This window comes from Heteronotia binoei, chromosome 21, assembly GCF_032191835.1.
Source record: "Heteronotia binoei isolate CCM8104 ecotype False Entrance Well chromosome 21, APGP_CSIRO_Hbin_v1, whole genome shotgun sequence".
NCBI lineage: Eukaryota > Metazoa > Chordata > Lepidosauria > Squamata > Gekkonidae > Heteronotia > Heteronotia binoei.
The window spans coordinates 153,625,818-153,647,671 of NC_083243.1; the positions used below are offsets into that span (position 1 = coordinate 153,625,818).

At 40.6% G+C, this 21,854-nt stretch overlaps 1 protein-coding gene across 3 annotated transcripts in view; it reads left to right on the forward strand.

Annotated features, from left to right (window-relative positions):
- Window positions 1–21,854, forward strand: part of CARS1 (cysteinyl-tRNA synthetase 1) — a 56,470-nt gene that overhangs the window by 33,719 nt on the left and 897 nt on the right. For all 3 annotated transcript variants that reach the window (XM_060262057.1, XM_060262058.1, XM_060262059.1), the window contains 10 exons: window positions 3,651–3,779; window positions 4,756–4,885; window positions 5,103–5,206; window positions 8,278–8,375; window positions 9,997–10,186; window positions 14,453–14,524; window positions 15,153–15,234; window positions 18,557–18,637; window positions 18,918–18,985; window positions 20,140–20,199. In XM_060262057.1, the coding sequence (XP_060118040.1) occupies window positions 3,651–3,779; window positions 4,756–4,885; window positions 5,103–5,206; window positions 8,278–8,375; window positions 9,997–10,186; window positions 14,453–14,524; window positions 15,153–15,234; window positions 18,557–18,637; window positions 18,918–18,985; window positions 20,140–20,199 (1,014 nt within the window). The remainder of the gene's footprint in view (window positions 1–3,650; window positions 3,780–4,755; window positions 4,886–5,102; window positions 5,207–8,277; window positions 8,376–9,996; window positions 10,187–14,452; window positions 14,525–15,152; window positions 15,235–18,556; window positions 18,638–18,917; window positions 18,986–20,139; window positions 20,200–21,854) is intronic.

A 21,854-nucleotide genomic window follows, 5' to 3' on the forward strand; every position in this document is an offset into this window, starting at 1 on the left:
GGAATTGTGAGATTTAACTAACCTAACAAAGGGTATTTATTTTCTTTGTATAAGTTGTTACTGATGAACTTCTTAAACTTGTTCAGCTGTTTTGGTGATTCAGGAACTTACAGTTAGGACTTTTCTGATTCACATCTTGTATCTGTTCAGTTGCCCCAAAGCCCGGGGTTCTTGCCCCAGTCATGTCTTTTTCATAGCTGTGCTGTCTTTTTAAAATTGACTGCAGAGCCAGTGTGATGTATTGGTAGGAACATTGCACAATGGCCAGGGAGACTACGGTTCAGGTTCCCATTCAGTCATCAGGCTCACTGGGGCTGTGATCATATGAGCTGTTTGGTCCGATGTTGTTACTTCTCCCCTCCGGATTAAAAATGCTCATTCAGACAGTGATATCTGTATTCTGTTCTCCAGTCGTCAGTGTCCCATTTTCACCCCTGACTTCTCAACACCAGAGAAAGTCCACTCTTTACAGATTGGAACTGATCTCACTGCACATTTCCTGATATCTGAACTCTCTCTTGTGAAATCAAGCCATTTGGGAAGACAGGTTGCACACTTCCATCTGCGTGCCATTTTTTAAAAATCCAGTTAGTGATGTGCATGTAAGCAGATCTTTGCCCCAGGGTTTTGAATCACTTCCTGTGGGTTTCTGCAGTTAAACACTCTGTCAGGATCATGAACCCCCACAGAAGTTGCTTTTGACAGACAAATTCCACCCTGCCCCCCAAAATAAACCTCTTCTGTTTCTTGGGGTTGGAAAGCCATGGGAATAGTCCCTACCTAAACTTCCATATTGGCAGGGAGCTTGGGGAGGCTGGCATTCCTAATTCAGGGAGACTTGGGTAAAGCTGAAAAAGTTTAAAAATCTAGGCAGCCTTGCTACTGAGTAAATCTGGGCTGAATATCTGCCCCCAAAATATGTGCAGGGCTTTATGGGCATGGATTTTGGCTAAAATGGGAGGTAGATGTTAAGCAGACTACAAAGATCAGTTCCCCTAGAGAAAATGAGTGCTTCGGAAGGTAGACTGTATGGCACTGTGCCGCACTGAGATCCTGTCCTCCTCAGACTCCATTCCCAAATCACCACGAGTTTCCCTGTCTGGAGCTGGCAACCCTACTCCCTATCCCATTTCACCCCATGCAAAATTCTTCTGCTTCAGAGTTGCTGTTTGAGAGCATCTCCTGATTGATGTAAATGTACCAAAGTCAATAGGACCACTCTAATATAAATCTGCATGATGCTTACTATTCTCCACATGTATTCCAAGTAAGAGAGACACAGTGAAGGAGGCTGAGAGGGGCTGCAGTACTTGATGGAGGGATTGCGGAGCTGTCAAAATGGAGTGTTGCTTCGAATGAATGCTTTTGCACAAACTTGAAAGACAGTTTTTTTTTAAAAAAGATGCTGCCCAACTGCACACTCCACAGTTACTGTGCAGTAGTGATCTGAACAGTCAACCACAGAGTGAGCATGTGGTGAGATGGGTTAAGGGTAGCATGTTTGGACAAACCTCTCTGGAACATATGACACTGGATAAAATAGAGGTGTGCCAGACTGCACCAAGCCCTTTGCCTGACTGCAGCCCCTGTTAGTCTCTCAAAGTGTAACTAACCTTACTGGATTACTGTGATGATACAGTGAAGGAGGGAAGATCAAGCACATCTCCCTTAGCTTTGTAGAGAAAAGGCAGGATAAAAATGCAATAATAACAAATTTTAAAATGTGGTGTCTAAAGCCAAACATACTCCTACTAAGGCCTTACATAATGGCAAGGAATGCTACATATTGTCAGACCCAGAGGCAAGGAACAGACAAGCAAAGTTCAAGATCTTTATTCTAGCATCATAGGCAGGTACAGGCGTTGTCAGAACTGGCTCTCCTGCCAGTTCCCCGCTCTTATAATCCCTTGCCTTGACCGTCACAATTCAAGCCAAGCGTGCCAAGCTGCAGTAGGGATTTTGCGCGGGTTCCCTCCTACTCTGTCATTACCCCAGGTGCCTGTTATCTGCCCCCTCGGCCACATCTCCACCGGCTCCCTTGACCTTGGTTGCATAGTAACATGCGAGTTCCCAGACATGCCACCCTCTCTCTGGATAAGCAGCGAGGATGCTTCAAAGCAATTAGCCAGCATAGCAAGCACAAGCGTTAGCATTGTATAACTGTTAGCCGTTTAGATTCATATGGCAAGAGGAACAAAGATGGAGTGACTCTTGACCCATATATTGTCTCTGGTTTTGTAAATAATGCCTTAATGGATCAGATATTTGGAGGCAAATACATGTTACAGTCAGGACTAGAAACTTGGGGGAGAGGAATGAAAAGTAAGCCTCATGGTTTTATCAGGTTTGTTTCTCTCTTAGGAAAGGATAAATTTGGCTAGTTTGGCTGAAGGAACATCAAGCAAAATTTGGTAGGGGGTGGGTGGAGAATTCTACAAGGCCAATGAAATGGTTGCATCACTTTCTATAGGAAATTAGTCAGTAAAAATGTTATTTTAAAAGTAATACTGAAAAACGTATTACACTCCTTAGTGACTGTGGTGTATACTAATGCGTATTTGTTGTTGTTACTGTCAAGTCAAAGCTGACTTGAGTTGACCTTGTACGGTTTTCAAGGCAAGTGATGTTCAGAGGTGGTTTTCCGTTCCCTGTGTCTAAATCATAACTCTGGTATTCCTTGGAGGTCTCCCATCCAAATGTTAGCTAGGGCAGACCCTGCTTAGCTGCCAACCTCAGCCAATCTCATCAGATCTTGGAAGCTAAGCAGGACCTACCCTGGCTAGTATTTGGATTGGAGACCTCCAGAGAATACCAGGGTTGTGACATGGAGGCAGGGAATGGCACACCAGCTCTGAATGTCTCTTGCCTTGAAAACCCTACAGGGTCACCACAAGTCAGCTTTGACTTGACAGCAACAACAACAAATACGCATTAGTATACACCACAGTCACTAAGGAGTGTAATATGTTTTTCTGTATTACTTTTAAAATAACATTTTTACTGACTAATTTCCTATAGAAAGTGATGCAACCATGTCATTGGCCTTGTAGAATTCTCCACCCGCTCCCTACCAAATTTTGCTTGATGATCCTTTAGACATTTTAGAGTGAGGCAATTGAATATGGCCATACAGTCTGATCCTGCTAAGCAGGTGGTGCCCAGACCGAGATCTGGTCTTAACAGATCAGAATGTGCATAATTAAGTTGCAGCTATAAAATACAAATTCTGCTTTTATGTCTGTTAAATTCTAGTAATGACTATTATTGATTAACGTTGATGTTAAATAGTAGAGAAGAGCCCCGTGGCGCAGTGTTAAAGCTGCAGTACTGCAGTACTAAGCTCTGCTCATGACCTGAGTTCGATCCCTGGTGGAAGCTGGGTTTTCAGGTAGCTGGCTTGAGGTTGACTCAGGCTTCCATCCTTCCGAGGTCGGTAAAATGAGTACCAAGCTTGCTGAAGGGAAAGTGTAGATGACTGGCAATGGCAAACCACCCCGTAAAAAGTCTGCTGTGAAAATGTTGTGAAAGCAATGTCACCCCAGAGTCGGAAATGACTGGTGTTTGCACAGGGGACCTTTCCTTTCCTAAATAGTAGAGATGATACTAGCATTATCCATTATTGTGAGGTAACCTGTTTTATCTGTCAATAGGGCCGTCCAGGATGGCATATTGAATGTTCTGCAATGGCTGGCGCTATTCTAGGACGGTCAATGGACATTCATGGAGGGGGCTTTGATCTTCGATTCCCCCACCATGACAATGAGCTGGCACAATCTGAGGTATGTGCTACATTTGTTTATGAATGTTGACAATTTGCCAAGCTTGCGTAGAGATATTTCTGCAGAGGAGAAGCCATTTCATTAAATAGTTTCTGTGGGTTGTTGAAGTAGAAAACATTATTGAATTCTTAGACTGGAATCTGTAACGATTCTAATTATTCCTGCAGTACAGTACTAATGGTAATTATGCAGCCCTTGGGTTTATTGAAACTTGTATCAGTGTAATCCAGTTATATTTACTTGGCGTACACTGCTAGCTGCTTTCGCCAATGACAGAGATTAAGAAGAGTGTTAAGTGGGGATCCCAACGTGCATGCTGGAGTGTACTAACTTACCACGAAAGGAAAAAGGATTACCTTAAAAATTAAGCCTGTGTATTAAATGCTTCTTCCACTTTATGGCCTTTGGAGCAGGGAAGGACCATGCAATACTGATTCCTTTTCTCTTTTAACCCCCTCTCCCCACCCCCCACCCCCCAAAAAAAATCCTGAGGAAAGGGTAAGGAGGCAAGATTAATGCAGTCCATGTTAAAGCTGCCAGGTATGGGCAAATATCAAATGGGTTCCCTTTGCCCAGCATACATGGCCCCATCTTTGAGGCACAGATGGAGGCACAGATGGACTGGCAAGAGAAGACCACACAGTAGCCACACTGACTAACTGGGCAATTCCACAGTTGCACAGATTCATGTTTGTACCTTTTCTTATAGAACTGAGTGAAGTAGTCCTTCAATTTTAATATGGAGTGGGGGGACTGTGCATTTGGTATCCCGAGTTTGGGAATTGATGATATGGAGATACACTATCCCAACAGCAGTATAGTAACAGAAAACTTGAGTCTTATTTCTGATCTGATCAGAACCGAAATAATTGAAGAGATGAGGAATGATGAGAAAGAAAAGCATAGGTTTATTCTATTTTGTGCAAGTGCAATCTTAGTGTTCATGCTGAAATTATTTTTGTTATGTGTGTTGTAGGCATACTTTGAAAATGATAACTGGGTTCGCTATTTTCTGCACACTGGGCACTTAACAATTGCTGGTTGTAAAATGTCCAAATCTTTAAAAAACTTCATCACTATCAAAGATGCACTGAAGAAGCATACAGGTAAGACCTTTGCTATATAAGCATTTTCAGTGTGTTAAAATATTTATTTTGTTGTTGAGAAAAAGAAGTAGATGAAAGGATATTAACTTAACTAGTTGTTTTACCTGTGTTCATTTTTAGATAGAAGTTCTTTTATTTTATAATGGCATTAAGGTTTTTAAACTAGATATCTGTTGTGCTGTACTGTTCCACTTTTTAATTTTTACACTACCAACAGCTCGGCAATTACGGTTGGCTTTTCTCATGCATTCTTGGAAAGATACACTGGACTATTCAAACAACACTATGGAGTCTGCTGTTCAGTATGAAAAATTCATGAATGTAAGTTAACTTCCATTTTTCATTGTTTTATGCTGATCAGATATTCACACCAAAAGCTAAACAGCATCAAATGCTTTCTTCTGTTACTGTTGGGGGAAACTAAGGCCCCTAATAATATATTCAATTACCTGTATTGTCTTAAAGACTTGGATTGCGGTTTTTTTTTAAAAATCCTTCATGCTAGAATATTCATGTTTTCAAAATAAAGGGTTAGATCCTGGCATCTCATTCTGCCAATGCCCGCGTGTTTCTTCAGTGCAAGGCCCTTTGCTCTGGCACAAGATGAATCTTTCAGTAGTGGAAGATGGCCTTGCACCAGAGGAATACACAGGCTTCAACAAAGCAAGTTGAACTGAATGCATCCAGTGGTACAGAGTCAACTGGGGACTAGTTATACGGGAAACCCAAAGTTTGGGACATTCACATCAAATATCTGGATTCCATAGTAGCTGAACTGTAGACTCAGGTTATCCGCCCCTACCTCTTTTTCTTGAGCATCCTTCCCATGTGACTTTTTTCTTTTCTCACTCTTCTGAAAAGGAGATGTTCAGTAACAGAGGTTGCTGTAAATAATACATTGGTTTTTGGGACTTAAAACACTAGTATCTAATGTCTTAAATGTGTGTGTGTGTGCGGTGTGTGCTTTATTGTAGGGGATAGTGGCACACTTTAATAATTTTCAGGAGAGAAAGGAAGGAGAAAAATAGTAATACAAAAGAAAGGTAATGAGTTGTAAAAATTTTTAGACTAAAGCTGCATGCAGACAAGCATTAAAAAGAGTTTCCCTGTGCTGTGAATGTGCACTTTCTAATGCTTTTGTGACTATAGTGTGTGAATGAATTACAGCCATTGATTGGCCTTCCTTAGTTGCCTTTGCTTGTTCCCCACCCCATTAAAGTATGAAGGTCCTTAGAGATGGCTGCCTGTGATGAGCCACTTCTACCTTGGTCTCAACCATAGAGATAGTGGCAGGTGAGCAAGCTGCAGAAAAAAGGAACTCTTAGAACCTGTGCTTTCACTGGTGTTTGTTTCTCTGTGTCCTTAGCAGGTGCTTCCTCTTGGCAAGGAATGTGTCCTGTAGCATCAGATTCTCTCATGTCTTAAAGCCATGTATGTGTAAGAAAAGAGCTCAAAACTGAGCTGCCTCTTAATGAATATCTGTACTCTGCTGTAGGGCATTATGTCTTGAAGTTTTTGAAAAATCATACTTATTGTCATTGTGTATTATAATTGCTTCAAGCCAAAAAGTTTTCTGCTGTGAAGGTTTCTGTTTGCAGTAGTAATAAATGGATATTGTGTCACCTGAAAAGTATCTATGTCTAGTTGAGTCTCTAGGCCGGGGGTGCCCAAACTGTGGCTTGGGAGCCACATGTGGCTCTTTCACACATATGGTGTGCTCTTGAAGTCTCCACTGCCTCATCTGCCAGTTGATGAAGGTATTTATCTCTTTAAATCATTTTGCCAAGCCAGTCAGCAGCTTGGAGAATGCATTTAAAGTTGCTTTCTTTTCATCTCTCCCCCTTCCCTTCCCTACTCCCTCCCTCCCTTCCATCCATCCATCCATCTTGCAGCTCTCAAACATCTGACATTTATTCTGTGTGGTTGTTACGTTAAGCACGTTTGGTCACCCCTGCTCTAGACAATGTGTTTCTTGCATGTACTTGGGCAGATCCACCGCTGTACTATTTCCATATGTATACCTGCAGTGAACAATATTATTAAGGCAGTTGTGTAATTCTTCCCCTTAGCAGAAAAAAAATCTAATAATCAAGGGCCAGTGGGTTGAAAGTAAATCAAAAGAGCTTTGGGCTCAACATTAGGAAGAACTTCCTGACTGTTAGAGCGATTCCTCAGTGGAACAGGCTTCCTCGGGAGGTGGTTGGTTCTCCTTCCTTGGAGGTTTTTAAACAGAGACTAGATGGCCATCTGACAGCAATGAAGATCCTGTGAATTTAGGGGAGGTGTTTGTGAGTTTCCTGCATTATGCAGGGAGTTGGACTAGATGACCCTAGAGGTCCCTTCCAACTCTATGATTCTATGAAAGGCAGCTGCTTGGCCCATTCCTTTCCCAATCTTTTTTATAGATTTGAGCCCAAAATCTGATTATTTAAAATAATATGAAAAGCTCATCTTGACCCATTAGCTCTTCCATCCTCCAGAAATTTCCAGTCACTTGTTCTGCACCAAGCTAAATCAAGTGTTCTAAGCTTGTATGCCCTGCAGTTGCTTAGGGTACAGGGCTGACCCAAGCAGTTTTGGTGCTCTATGTGACAGCTTGCCATCCTTCTACCACTGCACCTATTCACAGTGGGAAACCACCTCCCCAGTCTTACTGCAAGGTTAGTTTTGGAAGCAGTGAGCCAAGGTGGTGCAGCAGTGCCCACTCTCCCTGTGCCCCCCTATACACCAGGGCAGGACAAGAAGTTGCTGAATGCCTTCCTCATTCTTTAGTGCAGTAGTGAGGTGCCATGGGAAGGATGAGGGCCTACCCTATCCTACCCCTCCATGGGAGGGGGAAAATGGGAAGGTTCCCACAGCTGCCAATTGGAGCTGCAGGGGTGCCTCCTGGACTGCTTGCTTGCCAAGTCTGACCTAGATGTCATTGCCAAGTGGGGTGGGATGAAAGGGGGCACAGGGCTGGCTGGTGCCACAGGCAGTCACCACTGAATGAACAGTTTGGCCTTGCTAGTGTAGTCCAGAGCAAATTATAATTATTCAGAGGAAGTTAAATGAAATATCTTTTTTTCTTAAAAAGATGCCATTCCAGGTTATTATTCAAACTGGACTGTGCCGTGCAGAAAACATGTCTGTCTCAGTGATATTCTCCACTATTGTCTGAGAGGCTTTCTGTTTGGCTGACTAAAAGAAACCAGTAGCCTTTTTGTTAATGTTTCATATCATGTCCTAAGTCACAGCCTAGACAAAAGCAGCTTGGCAGCAGATAATACAAAACCTGGCAGATGTTGCATAAATCCTGTTCTGATTCTCTGGATGAGTATTGACTGCTAACTGGCCTGTATGCTTTGCAACAGGAAACTTCAGATTGTGGGCTCTTTCCCTTCCCCTTTTAGGAGTTCTTTTTAAATGTGAAGGACATCCTTCGCGCTCCTGCTGATGTGACAGGCCAGTTTGAAAAATGGGATAACCAGGAAATAGAGCTGAATAAAAGGTGAGTGACAAGTTAGTTGTCTTTCCCTCTTTCTTTTCTTCATGAATAACCATTTGTATATTCATGCAATGAATCCCGTTTTTCAAACTGGCATTTTCTTTTGGTACAGAGTCCTGATTATGTGTTTCTGCAACATATTTTTCTTTTAATTCTCAATTACTTGCTGATTTCCAAAGCAATTGGTGCAAATCCTAAAGTGCTTTCTTGTCACTTTGATTTCCCGCTACTGCTTGGCATGGGTTAACCTATTTCACTTACCTTATGCTCTAAATTTCCTGCTATGTTATGCAGCCATTTTATTTATTACAACATTTGTGCCTTGACTTTTTCCCCAACAGATAACACAAAGAAGTTAATTGTCAGTGAAAATTTTAAAGAATACATTCAAACAGTAAACTCCACACACAAAATCTGTAAAAGGGCGGGGGGATGTCTCATCCCCAAGGGAAGAGTATTGGAAGTGAAGTAGGCTGCAGTGGAAGGGCAGAGGTGGAAAACTTTGATTCTGTGAGTGGAGCTCTATTCCTGTCCTTGCACTTGGCAGGATTTCTTTCTGCTATTGCTTTGCTATGCTAGCAATAATAGTAGCAATAGAGCTGCTGCAGAGAACTCTTCTGAAAGCACCAAGATCTTGTATTTCTGGCTGTATTTGAATAAGAGGAAAGCAAATATAAACAATAAGGAAGGTTACTCTGAAGCAATATTTTATAAGATAACTTAATTGCTGCTGTTCACTGAGAATTCACCTTCTACTGCTAAAAAGGGTACCCTGAACTAGCTACAACATAGGATGACAACTTTTATTGATTAGTACATTATTACTGGAATTCTTGTCTAATGCTGGTTGGAAGTTTGTATTGTCCCAGTAATGATTAATATAGTGAAATCTGACCTAAAGAGTCTGAGAGGAAGCAAAGAAAGGAGAGTGGAAAGAAGCAACCACTTCAGTTTTCCTATTTTCTTGTGCTTCTTTGTCCCCTCCCCCCAGAACAAATAACTCCTTTTAAAACTGAAAAAGGATGCATTTCTAAGTCTGGTACTTTCATACTAAAGCTTATGGTGGGCTGTACCAAGTTTTGCATGAATGAGATCCTTGAATTGGAGTCATTGGAGATTAAACCTTGTCCCTTGTGGATGTAAAACCTGTGCTTTCTCACTGGGCCATGCCACCTAGATGGCTTTCCATTGATTAAAAATGCAAGCAATATTTGTGTGGTGACACTTCTTTGCAGTTTCAAAATATCTCCTGTATAATTGATTTGTTTCTCAATGATACTCAGCGATTGACCTAATAAAGCATGATAATCATCAACAATATTTTGTTGTGGGGGGGGAGTACATTTAAACATCTTCTGAATAGCAGATATTATGCCTGCTCTAACATATTAAATATCCTCCAATCAAGGAGATAGGTTCACTGTTTTCAGAAGTTTGAGTCCAGAATAGACTTTCCCTATTGGTGTCTATCCATTCCTTTCATTCTGATAAAAGCAAGAACAAAAAACTCTTCTGAGTTGCTTATAGCTTTCCTTTATTCACAGAACCCAGGGATCTTTAACTCATGTGGATTAGGGCTTACACAAATGATAAATGTCTTGTCTTTTTTCCTCCTTCTGGCTAGTTTTTTTGACAAGAAGGCAGCAGTCCATGAGGCATTGTGTGACAACATTGATACACGCATGGTGTTGGAAGAAATGCGGTCACTAGTCAGTCAGTGTAATTCCTACATTGCTGGAAAGAAGAGTGCCAGGCAGATGCCAAACAGAATGCTGCTGGAAAATATAAGCATATATTTGACGCAGATGCTCAAGGTACAGGACAACACAATTTTGGATCAAAGCTTTGGAAGAATTTTTAATTTTTTGTTTAACATTATTTGTACTTTACCTCCCTCTGTGCCTTTCATTTCATAGAAGCATAAGAGTTGGAAGAGTCAACTAGTCCAATCCCCTGCACAATGCAGGAAATTCACAAATACCTTCTGCGCACACCCCAGTTATCCTGCTCCATTCCCAGAAGATGGCAACCCCCCCCCAACAACTTCCTGCCCTCCCTCTAATGATCTGCCTAAGTTCACAGAATCAGCATTGCTGTCATAAGACCAGCTAGCCTCTGTTTGAAAACCTCCAAAGAAGGAGAGCCCACCACTTCCCAAGGAAGCCTGTTCCACTGAGGAATTGCTCTAACTTGTGCCACTTTTTCATTTGGAATGAAATTGCAATACTTTGGGTAGCAGGAACATGTTTTGTTTTTAAGGTTTAGTTGTTTTTCAGAAATGGATAAGAGCAATACCATGCAAAAAGCTAAAAATGTCATAGTAACCTTTTCCAGTATTTCATGTCTTTAATAACACCAGTCCTTCCCAGTAATTCTGATTCTGATTCACAGTAGCTCTAGTCCAATGTGACCCAGAAAGTAGCTCCCCACTGCATGAAATTTAGTAAAGGTTCTGTTTGGTCTAGATTTCTTTGAGGTAATAAGCACATCTGCACAGTTTCACTAATCTCTGACTGAATAATGAAGAAGCTGAAGCTTTGAGCCATTTCAGTGGAAGAAGGTTCTTAAACGATGCAGGGAATCATAGGATTAATTTAGACTTTACTAAGAATACATGGATAAGAGTCTTTTCTCTTCTCTCTCTTTTTATGTTACTTGGAATTCTAAGAAAAGGAGACATCTGCCATTGAATCTTTGAGAGACATGCATTACCAGAATGTTTGAGAGAAAATCTAGAGCAATTCATATGTTCAGCATGGCACATTTGTGCTGTATTAACCAGTTCTTTCAGCTTTTCGATCCTAGGCTTCTTTCCTGAAGGAAGAGAATGTGCAGGATGGGTCCAAGTATTTTCATATATTTTGGGACTTGAATTATCATTTGAGTTAAAATATCTGCTTTTTAAAAAACAAATTTTATTAGAAAAAAACAGTTTATGTGTTACTTTCCCAAATGTTGTATGAAAAGGATCAATAAAAAGAACTGCCCAAATTTGATCAACTAGATTTGCAGAATGTATAAATAAATAGAAATATTAAGAAGCAAACATTGGATATTTCAGATATTTAGAAATAGTTCAGTTCAGACCTTTATTGGCATAAAAGCAATCATGATTCACAATCAAAAGTAGGTAATTACTAATCATTAAGGAAGTTAATATTAATAGTCAGCATTATAACAGCTCAAAAATACATAGCTAAATGCTATCTGTAAATTTTTCTCTGCAGTAACTGAATAAAACCTCATCTTTCTACAATGTTCAGCTTGTAGATTTAATTTAAGGCTTTTGAATATATAGAAGTCATTTGTTGGCACTGTGGTTCCAGTTGTGCGGAATATATACATGTGTTTGGTTTTGCTGTGTAATAAGAAAATGTCATTCTGTGCATAATCAAGACATAACTAGGTACAATTTGAAAGATAGTGTCATTGGTTTAATTCAGAGGTTCCCAAACTTATTTGGCCTAATGCCCCCTTTTCAGAAAAAAAGTTACGCAGTGCCCCCCTGGAAATCTACCTTCAAGAAGTGGACTAAAAGATGCAATGACATATTTGCATACAGATTAAACAAAGATGTTGTAAAGAAGACACTTCGAAGCTTGAAATTCTAAAATTATTTTATAAAATCAACCATAGTAACATTCCCAAACACAGAGCATTTTTGAAATTTCTTTATAATTATTATCCATCCTCCCTTTGTCAGCTCCAAGTAATGCAATGGGAAGGTGCCACCGCCCAGCTGCTTTCAACCTGAAAGCAGCAGGCAGCGGTAAAAGGGGTGCTCTTCAGAGGCTTCCTTGGAAGCTTCCGACAAGCGCAGGCAATGTTTGCCCTGCAAAGAAAAGCGGCAGCGTGGCAGCACCGCCTGGGGCTCTTGGCTTGCCTGCTGGCTGGCACAATCGTGCCACAAGGGAAGGGGGAGTGAGGGGGTGGCCAGCAGCACCCCCTGGAGGGTGGCACCCTAGATGGTCGCTTACGCACCTACTCCCATGCGCTGGCCCTGCAGAAGCAGGGTTGCCATTTTCTGAAAAATCAGGGAAATGGAAATTGGTCAGGGAATGTCAGGGAAATTGTGATTAAAATATATTCAAGCTTTGGATTTTTGACCTGCTGCTGCAAGACATGATCTGTTCTTGGGCCAACAGGAACAGAGAAGTAGCAGAATACAATTAAAGCTTAATGATGCCCTTTCCCAGTTCCACCTTTTTCTCAGCTCCACCCCCAGCAACCGGCCTAATGTGTTTGTTGAGCTCTGTCCTTGCATGATTTCCAAGGTCTGCCTGTAGCATTGGCAAAGCAAGGCTAGTTTAAACGTTTAGCAATATACAAACTTTAAACATGGTTTCATCCCTACCTGCTAGTACTGCGTTTAATTTACATATAAAAATAAGCATGTTTTGGGTCATGCTTGTGTATGGAATGGACATTTTATCTCCTGCTAAACCCAGCACAGAGTTGCAAATGAGTTTTGCTGCTGTTGGATTTCACAAACAACTAGCACATTCTACTCTTACTCTGCACCATGCAAAGTAAATTTTGCGAATGTGATTGTTCCTGCTGGAGTTTACAGAGTACCAGCTCTCTCACCCTTTTTCCTGACTTCTCCCATGCATAAAGGTTGCAAATGAGGGTTGTCTGCTTCTCTAGATTGCAGAAACTCCACCTCCTTTCTTGCTGATCTGCTTATTACACTTTCTGAAATCAGAAAGTGAAAGTAAAACTTTCCCAGCTTTGGAAAGTTTCTACTTGTTAGCATTCAGAGTTTACTTGGGTTGAAGTTTGCATCTTGGTGTAATTTTTGGTGCAATTGCAAAACAGATGTTGCTGCAGTTAATGTTGAAAGAAGCTGATATTAAATCTCTTACTTTGACAAATCTTTTTGCAGTTGAGACTTGTGTAGTTGTAGAATAGAACATTTCATTAAGTCTTGCATTAATGCAACACAACCTATTCATTTTTTAACTTGTGGTTATATTTGAATGGTGGTCAGGGAAATTGACAAATGTTGGTCAGGAAAAGTCAGGGAAATGAAAAATAAAATTTTAGTGGCAACCCTGAGTAGACACTGACTGATTTCACACTCATCTTAGGCCGCTCCCAAGTTCCTTTGATTTCACACTATCTGCCCTGGGGCTGCAGCTAGCTTCGGGGTTTTTGCGCTGCAAACACAAACCTCTAAAACCCAGTTTGTGGCATGAAAAAGCAGATGCTAGCTGCAGCCCTGGGGCAAATAGTGAGAAATCAGAGGGAAGCCCCGCTGAGGAGTTTGAGAGCCACGTAAGATGAGTGGGAAATCGGTCTCTGTGTCTGGGGCATTGTAGTTGGCTGAAATCAACAGAAGCAACCACCTGGTAACCAGAGGACTGTAAGAAGCTTGACGCTCTGCAGAAAACCTTGTGAGGAGCAAGCTACAGGTTGAAACTCTTCAGAGAAGTTTGTGTAATTGGCTCAGTGCTTCCACTGTCCTGACTTGAATTGTATGCTGAGAGAGAAACTGCAAGCAACCCTGAGAAGCTGCTAGCTATAGCAAGTATTGGCTAGGATAGACTAGTAAGGTTTTTTGTTTGTCTTTCTTGTTTGTCTGTCTTGTAAATAAACTGCATCCTTCTTATATTTTAATTGAAAAGAGTTCTGGTCCTCATTACTAGTCTAATTGGGTGAAATTGCATTAAGTAGTAGACAAAAAGGAACCCTCTATTTTTGTTAATTGGAATATTTCTCTAAATTAGAAATTCTGGACCCCTCCCAGAAACATGATGTTTTGACACCTCCCACCCTCTTCTCTTCTTCTTTTATGCTTCCCCGCCCCCTTATTTTTATTCACCTCCCCCCAATTGCACCCAAGGCTACTACTGCCCCCCTGGATTGTTCCTGCGCCCCCCAGGGGGCAGTATTGCCCACTTTGGGAAACACTGGTCTAATTTATAGATGGTATTTTCTTTATGCTGCAAAGGTATGCATTCCCCATTCTTGAACACAGCATTGCTGCAACTTTTTTCAGACTGGTTTAGGAAAGATTTGTCAACACCTTTAATTCCCAAACTAAAATACCTGCAATTGTGTTTGTTTCTTTTGAATAGATCTTTGGTGCTATAGAAGGCAATGAAGCAAATATTGGCTTCCCAGTTGGAGGAAATGGCCAAACCTTAAATGTAAGTTGGTGGGTAAATTATGATAGTTTCAGTTCTGTTTCTGGGTAACAGTGAGTGCTACAAGAAATGGAGACATAAAACTAGATTTTGTGTCTTCAGTTCATCAGAATTGTGCCAGTTCCGTTTGAGTGTAAGAGAGCTGAAAAACCTTGTTTGGGATCAAGGAAGAATTACATAGTGCATGTCAGTATGATATAAGACCAATTTTTGCCAAGGAGCAGGGAAAGTAATACCATACATAAAATATAAAAATGGTACCCTGTTCTCCCTGTACTTTTTAGACCTGCTGGACTTCCCATCTATCTCTTACAGCTTGCTGAAGCCTACAGTGACAGCCTCTGCCAGACGATCCAAATAGTGATAGACTTTTGGGCTTGGAATCAATAGAATATAGACCAGGGTTGGGGGGGGGGGGCGGTTTAGCCAGTTTCTCTTCTTGCTGTGTACCTCCAAGTATTCCAGTTGGGCAGCAGCAGAAGGAGGAAGGTGAAGAAATTGCACTCCAAGGACAGTCCTTTTGTGCACAAAAATCACTGGTGGATCCAAGCCTGTGAAGGAAAAAGGCTAAAATAGTTGTGGGAGAAATGGTTTGAATCTCAGCTAACTGCCAAAACTTTCTGTTCTGCAGCTTGAATCTACAGTAATGCCATATCTACAGATTTTGTCTGAATTCAGAGAAGGTGTACGACAAATTGCCAGAGACAAGAATGGTGAGTTTAAATATCTTACAAAAGAGAGATTGACTAATATGCAAACTTCTTATAAACCAAATGCTTTATTTGTACCCTTCTTTGCCTTTCCCTCACCCACCTCATTGGCTCATTCAAAACACACACACACTCACTTCCTAGCTCTTGCAGTCAACAACCCAGGGAATTCTGGAAGACAGCACAGAGCATTGTACTTGCTTGGCACTCTAATCCTAAATAATCGGGTTTGTGAGCAGGTTTCTGGGTTTCTTAGAGGCTCATATACTTTAGTGAAATATGATTTAGGATTACTTTGCTTATGTATATTTAGGCAGTCACTTTCTATATAAAGCTATCTGTTGTTGCAACTAGCGTGTTTGCTCCAAACTTATATAGATTTGATTCGAAAGTAGGCCTTCTTTAGCTATAACTTTTTTGGTTCAAAAGAACACTTAATGTTATTCTATATAGATATTCGTTAAAACCAATTTTCTGTGTGTTGACAGAAAAAATACACACACACACATATACATACACACACACACACACATATATACATATGTATATGTGTATATATATGCAGCTTTCTTCTTATTGTATAGTAGGAATTGTATTCTGGTGTCAGATGCTGATGCATTTCCTTACGATTGGTTTGTACTTATTAATATACCGAGAGCTGGTGTGTATGTTGGCACATATAGTTCTGACCTGTGTCACAGCTGCATGTATTTTTGACTGAGGGGCAAATATAACCAAAGACAGAGGGCCCAAATATGTTTTTACCTCCTGTGAAACTGAGCGAGAGTGAGTTTTTTCTCTTGTTGCCTGTAGGCATTGTTCAGCCTCATCATTTCTATTCAGAAAACTCCCCCCCCCCCCCTGGATTTAGAATGAATTATAACAAAGTGTTCATTCAGATATTGTTGAACAAGCTGTATTGCTTTCTACCAGAAGGGCCTTAATTGGGGGATATTAAAATGCTATCCCAGCAAAAGTTCTTTTCTACATTGTATGAAATGAGCAGATACCAGAAACCCTGAGAATAGCATTAGTCATTTTAAACAGGGAATTGGTTTACTTTTTGAATGTTCAAGTGAAAAGAATGCAATGAAAGAAAAATACAAGAAATGTTTGATAAATGTATGATAAAAAAAAAATGATTCCAGTGAAGCCTTGCCAGGAAATGTCAGTAGGTTTTTAGCACCATTGAGATAAAGAAATTCACATCCTGAACCCGTGGAGTATTTGGCTGTAATTGCTGAGGGAGCTACACCGATTTCCTCTTCAGTGCATACTGTAAAACCTCTGCTTCAGAGTCCAAAGATAACTGGCTGGTCAGCACAATGCTCTTCTTTCCTTTCTTTTATGCTCCACCCGTTGTGTGCAGTTTGTACTTCCAGAGAATGAGACTGTTTTTAAGTCTTAAGGACTCTTTGTTTAGCTTTTTTTTAAGGTATGAAAGTTATTTTAGCTCTTATCAAAGCTATTTCTAAGAAGGGGTCTAGTCTGTGCTGTCTTCACTTTTAGCATTATTCTGCAGTCAGTATGTTAACATGTTTGCATTTGAATGGGTCTCCTGGCAGGGAGCACAACTGTCTCTACTTAAATTGTCTCATACTGAGGAGAAGAGCCCCACTGGCCACTTCCCTGTGCCATCTTGTCTGCTTGGTCATTGTCTTGAACCACACAGCTAGACAATCATGATGTGAAGTACACTTTCAGGATCTCACTACAATTAATCCTGACCCTCTGCCTTAGCCCTAATTTGCCCTGGGCTACTTGCCAGAATTTGGCTTTGTTGCCATAAGGTCTGTTTCAGTGATTCCTCTGAAGCAGCCACAGCTTGTTAAGAGTAGGTACATGCTTCTGCAGGTCTCTGGTCCTGTCGTTTGTAATATTGTTGAGATAATATATGTTTGGAGTTTGCTTCCCAGCCCTTCAATTGCATTAGCTCATTTCTCTAAATAAAATGACTTTCAATAGGTGCCACTTCATAAATATGTTGGCCATAATCAAAGCTTTTTTTTGCATATACCCAAAGAATTGCATGCATGCAATTGGGCATTTAGTAATCTGTTTTAATACTGTGTGCACATTTTGCATGTAGCACAACTAATATATACTTGGCCAAGAAACTTCACAGATCAGAAATATCTGGTAATCCAGCTGGAAAAGTGGAGCTGCTGTTCTTACATAGATACAAAAAACACTTTTCACATGCATCCAGCACATGACCTTCTCTGGATTGTTGCCATTATTACTGAAAGCTTCTGTCTGGTGTCTTTCTGAAAGCAGTCAGTTGGCATTCAAGCAGTCCTAACTAGTGCCTGCTTCGGCAGGGGAGGGCGGGGTACAAATAAAATTTATTATTATTATTATATTATTATAGTGCATGAGGCCACAGTATTAACTCTTCAGGAGGTATTAGGCAATATTCTCCCATAATAGGGGGATTGAGTACAAATTTCTTATTTCCCCCCTGCTGCTCAGTTTGCAACTAGTAAATATTTATAATACAAACAGGCATCACTACAGGATAATGACAGAATTCTTTTCTTGCAAAGCATATCCAGATTTTTCTCCTGTTCTTACAAACCCTCTTCTGGTGGTGGTGGTGTGGATGTTTTTTTAAAAGGGCAAATTCTGATCTTTGATTTAACACATCAACCTTTTTACCAGGTTTAATTATGGATCATGGTCAGGCATGCTGTTGGAAAGAGTGTGAACCCATATTAAATCACTGCAGACAGGTTAACAGCTCCACATATGAAGAGAGAAGCAGGCTAAAAGCCAAGTCATGTAGTCATTTTTAATGGACTGATGTACTCCCAAGCATACTTACCTGCAAGTTAAATTTCACTGAAATCGGGATGAATTATATCACAGTAAATTTCCACTGGAATGGTGTAACAGTATCTATATGATCCCAGACACAGTCCTTGGTGTCTCCAAGTGGAGGGTCCTGCCTAGCAGGAAAGCCTTGACCTGAGATTTGAAGACTGCTGTTGGTCCGAGAAGGCGGCACTGTACAATGATCCAGTATATGTAAATTCCCTATTTCTCTAATTTCTGGTTTTGCTCTTAGCTAGGGACAGACTAAATTTTTTTGACTGTAAAGCTATACATAGAATAAAATGGTGAACTGGATGTCTTTTCCTCCTCTGTGGCTGATACTGCATTCTGTGAAGGATAGCACTCATGGCACTCTTTTAAAAATAACATTAATATTAAAATAGGAGATAGTTGTCAGAGGTCTGCATTCAAAGCTGGAAAAGGTGGTTTCACTTCATATAAAACACCCACTAAAGCTGATGCTAGCCTTTTCTCCTCATTTGTAATGTAGTATTGGAAGTTCTGCAGCTTTGTGATTCTCTTCGGGATGATGTCCTTCCAGAGCACGGAGTTCGTTTTGAAGATCATGAAGGTAATTCAATTGCTAATTTAATACTTGACTCAGTGAAGCTGGACAATATAAAAGCCAGGTGACAGAGACTTGGCTAAGACAAGTCAGTTGTCAAATAAGCCTTCCATGACATGCAAGCTATGTATTCCCAACACAGAAATACCATCATAAAGGAAGTGCAGGAGGTCTGCAACCCAACCCAGGCCTAGATTATCAAGAGCAGGATTGTGTATTAACAAATTTGCTTATAACATATGAATGATAATAGTGACATATTACTTTTTAAACTACGACTCTCTAGGTCTCCCAACTGTGGTCAAGCTAGTGGACAGAGACACCTTGCTGAAAGAAAGAGAAGAAAAGAAAAAGGTTTACAGTATAATTTTTTTTTCTCCTCTCTCAAGCTGGTCTTGGCTGTTTGCTTAATGCTAATAAGCATATCTATGGACATGACCCCACACGCCCCACTCTCTGGTTTAGGAACATAACCGTGAGCTTTGTGGCCTGCAACTGCCTTATCTCATGGATGCTGTTTTCATTGGCGGTCTTCAGCTTACCAGACCTTGCCTGCTAGGTAGAACCCTCCTGGTGCCAGTGAATGTGACACAAGCACAAGATCCAGGAGGCTTAATCTACACAGTCAGTATGGCTGGCCTTTCCTTTCCTTTCAGACTGTGCAGTTTCTTCACATTTATAGTTTCTGACTAAGGAAAATGAGGACTCCTGTTCATGTGCTTGTCCTCTGTAGAGTTTGTCTGTCTGCAAGATGCATGAAAACAGTATGCAAATTATGTTAATTATAGGTAACTAAGCTGTGACTTAGCTATGTCTCCAAGATATAGAGATCTCTGCTAGCTCTCAAAGATTATTACATTTGTGGTAACTTACAATGTTTGTTTAAGTCCGCGGACACCTTTGGAAATCTGACACTCTGTGATGGACACAGCCACAAAATGGTTGCTACAGGAGCCAGAGCCAGCCACAGTATGGCTGCTGAAGCTTAGCTTCACTCACACAGTGAATATCCTTGTGCTGCAGTGAAAGCTGCTGCCAAAGCATCATTTTTAAAAATCTGCCCAGCCAATCAGAACCCTTGCTGAGCAAAAGCCCTACTTAACCCTGCCTGTTTTCTAAAAACACTTGATACAGGTGTCATTGGGCACCATAGCACCCATGGGCACCATTTTAGGGACCCCTACCCAGAAAATGGTCTGTATGTATCCTATATCCATACAGTGTCTTAATTTAGCAGTTCTTTCCTGCATAAATAAGGAAGCTGCTGCTTCACTAACCTGAATGCTGAGATTTGTATTGTATTAGGACTTGAATTGGCATGTAGGCACAATGCTGGTGTTTAAAATTTCTCCCAACTTCCAAAGATCCTTTGTTCTGGATAAGATGTGTTGAACTAGCACATTGAGTAGATTCCTTATTTAAGACCGTGGATGACTTCCTAATAGAGCACATAACTTTTTATCTTTCATGTATCTTTTAATGCTACTCTTCAACTTAATTATCCATAGATTGAAGAAGAGAAAAAAAGAAAAAAAGAAGCAGCAGCTAAAAAGAAACAAGAACAAGAGGTAAATGCCAAATAGTTTTAAAACATACACTTTGAATGGCTAGAGTAAATTCCCAGAGTTGTTGTGCAAATGAGGATATTATAGATGGCTTTTTGTGTTGGATCTTTGAAGAGGTAACAGGGTGTTTGGCTGCCAAACACAAAGGGAGTGGCTGCTCAACTGAGTGAGATTTATCAGGCAAAACTTTTTCTTCTGTCACAGCCTCAAATCTTGGATGTGCAGCACAATCCGCCATCTCAGCCAGGCCTTTTTGTGTTTTACCAACATGTACTTTCACCATTCCCTGGAAACCCCTTTTGTTGTTTCCAGCTGTACTATTAGCATTGCTAGGGTGCTGTCTTCCACACAATAGGCAGACATGTACTTGCTTTCAGCCTATTGCTGCACAGAGTTTACATCCTTTTCAAAGGCAAATGTTTGCTTATATGACTCTATAATAGCAGTTACCTCTTGAAACATCACAATGCTTATTTAGTAGATTGTTCATTGTAGTGAAACTCAGAGCGTGTGAACTGTTCTGAACAAAATCCTGTTAAGGAACATCTTAGGATGGTTTATTCGGTTAAATGTCTGCCTTCAGCTGCTGACCAGCTATGCACCCAAAGGGGAATTTGGTTCTCAAGATTTAATCTACTCCTGCTTCATTTGTTGGTCCAAGACACTCTAATTATGGCAGCAGAAAAATGAGCACTAGACACAGATGGCTTTCTAGTAATCCAGACTCTGTTCTTGTGCATATACTCTGAATAATAAAACACAGGGAACTAGACACTCAACTTGAGAATCACTTCCAAATAGAACTACTGAATAAAGCTCTGGCAGATCCTTCAGCAATATTAGATCTGATGAAATGGGCTGTAATCAATGAGAGTTCATGCTGTGTGAACCTTTCTGGTGCCACAAGACTCTCTGTTTTTATGCAACAGGCTTAACAAAGCTACCTTTCCAAAAATATTTACAGCATAAAGTGAGTTTTCATTGACAGTGTGTTTACCACACTGCCTATCTGGGACATTCTGTTAAGCCCAAGAGATTTAAGGTGGAACTATGAAACAGTCCTAGATACCCCCTTTCCAGCTGGTATCACTGAATCATGAACTGTGCTTGAGTTTCAGAACCTGAGGAAGTAACAATGGTAGAGTTACTTTCCATCATAATCAAATTTTGAGATTATATCACTGTGCATTATTTCATTTTAATAAACTATGGCCTTTCTTTAAAAAAACAACTTGAACCCAAAGTTATCATTGATGCAAAATTTGCAGATCATTGAAGAAATAACCATTACTCGGCACTCCACAGTCTTTTCCCCCACCCCAGAGCGTGTAGAGTTCCAAACAAAGACATTTAGAGAAGATTCTAGAAGGGCAGAGAGCTTCATGCACTCCTAAGAAGTGTGAATAAGCAAGCTGCTAGGAAGGATCTTGTTTCCAAAGGAGATTTCAATAAAACTATTTTTTTTTTATTTTCAACGTTTAGTTACTGGGGTCATGAAGACAAAAGCATCTTCATACCGACGGCCTTTTTGTGGCACCATTTTGGAGATCATAGGAGTTACAAAGATGTGTATTTCTTGAGCCTTCTACATTAAGTCTACAAGTTTATTTTCAGGAAAATATTTGGTATAGTCCTTTGAATCAGGTTAAGGATTTATC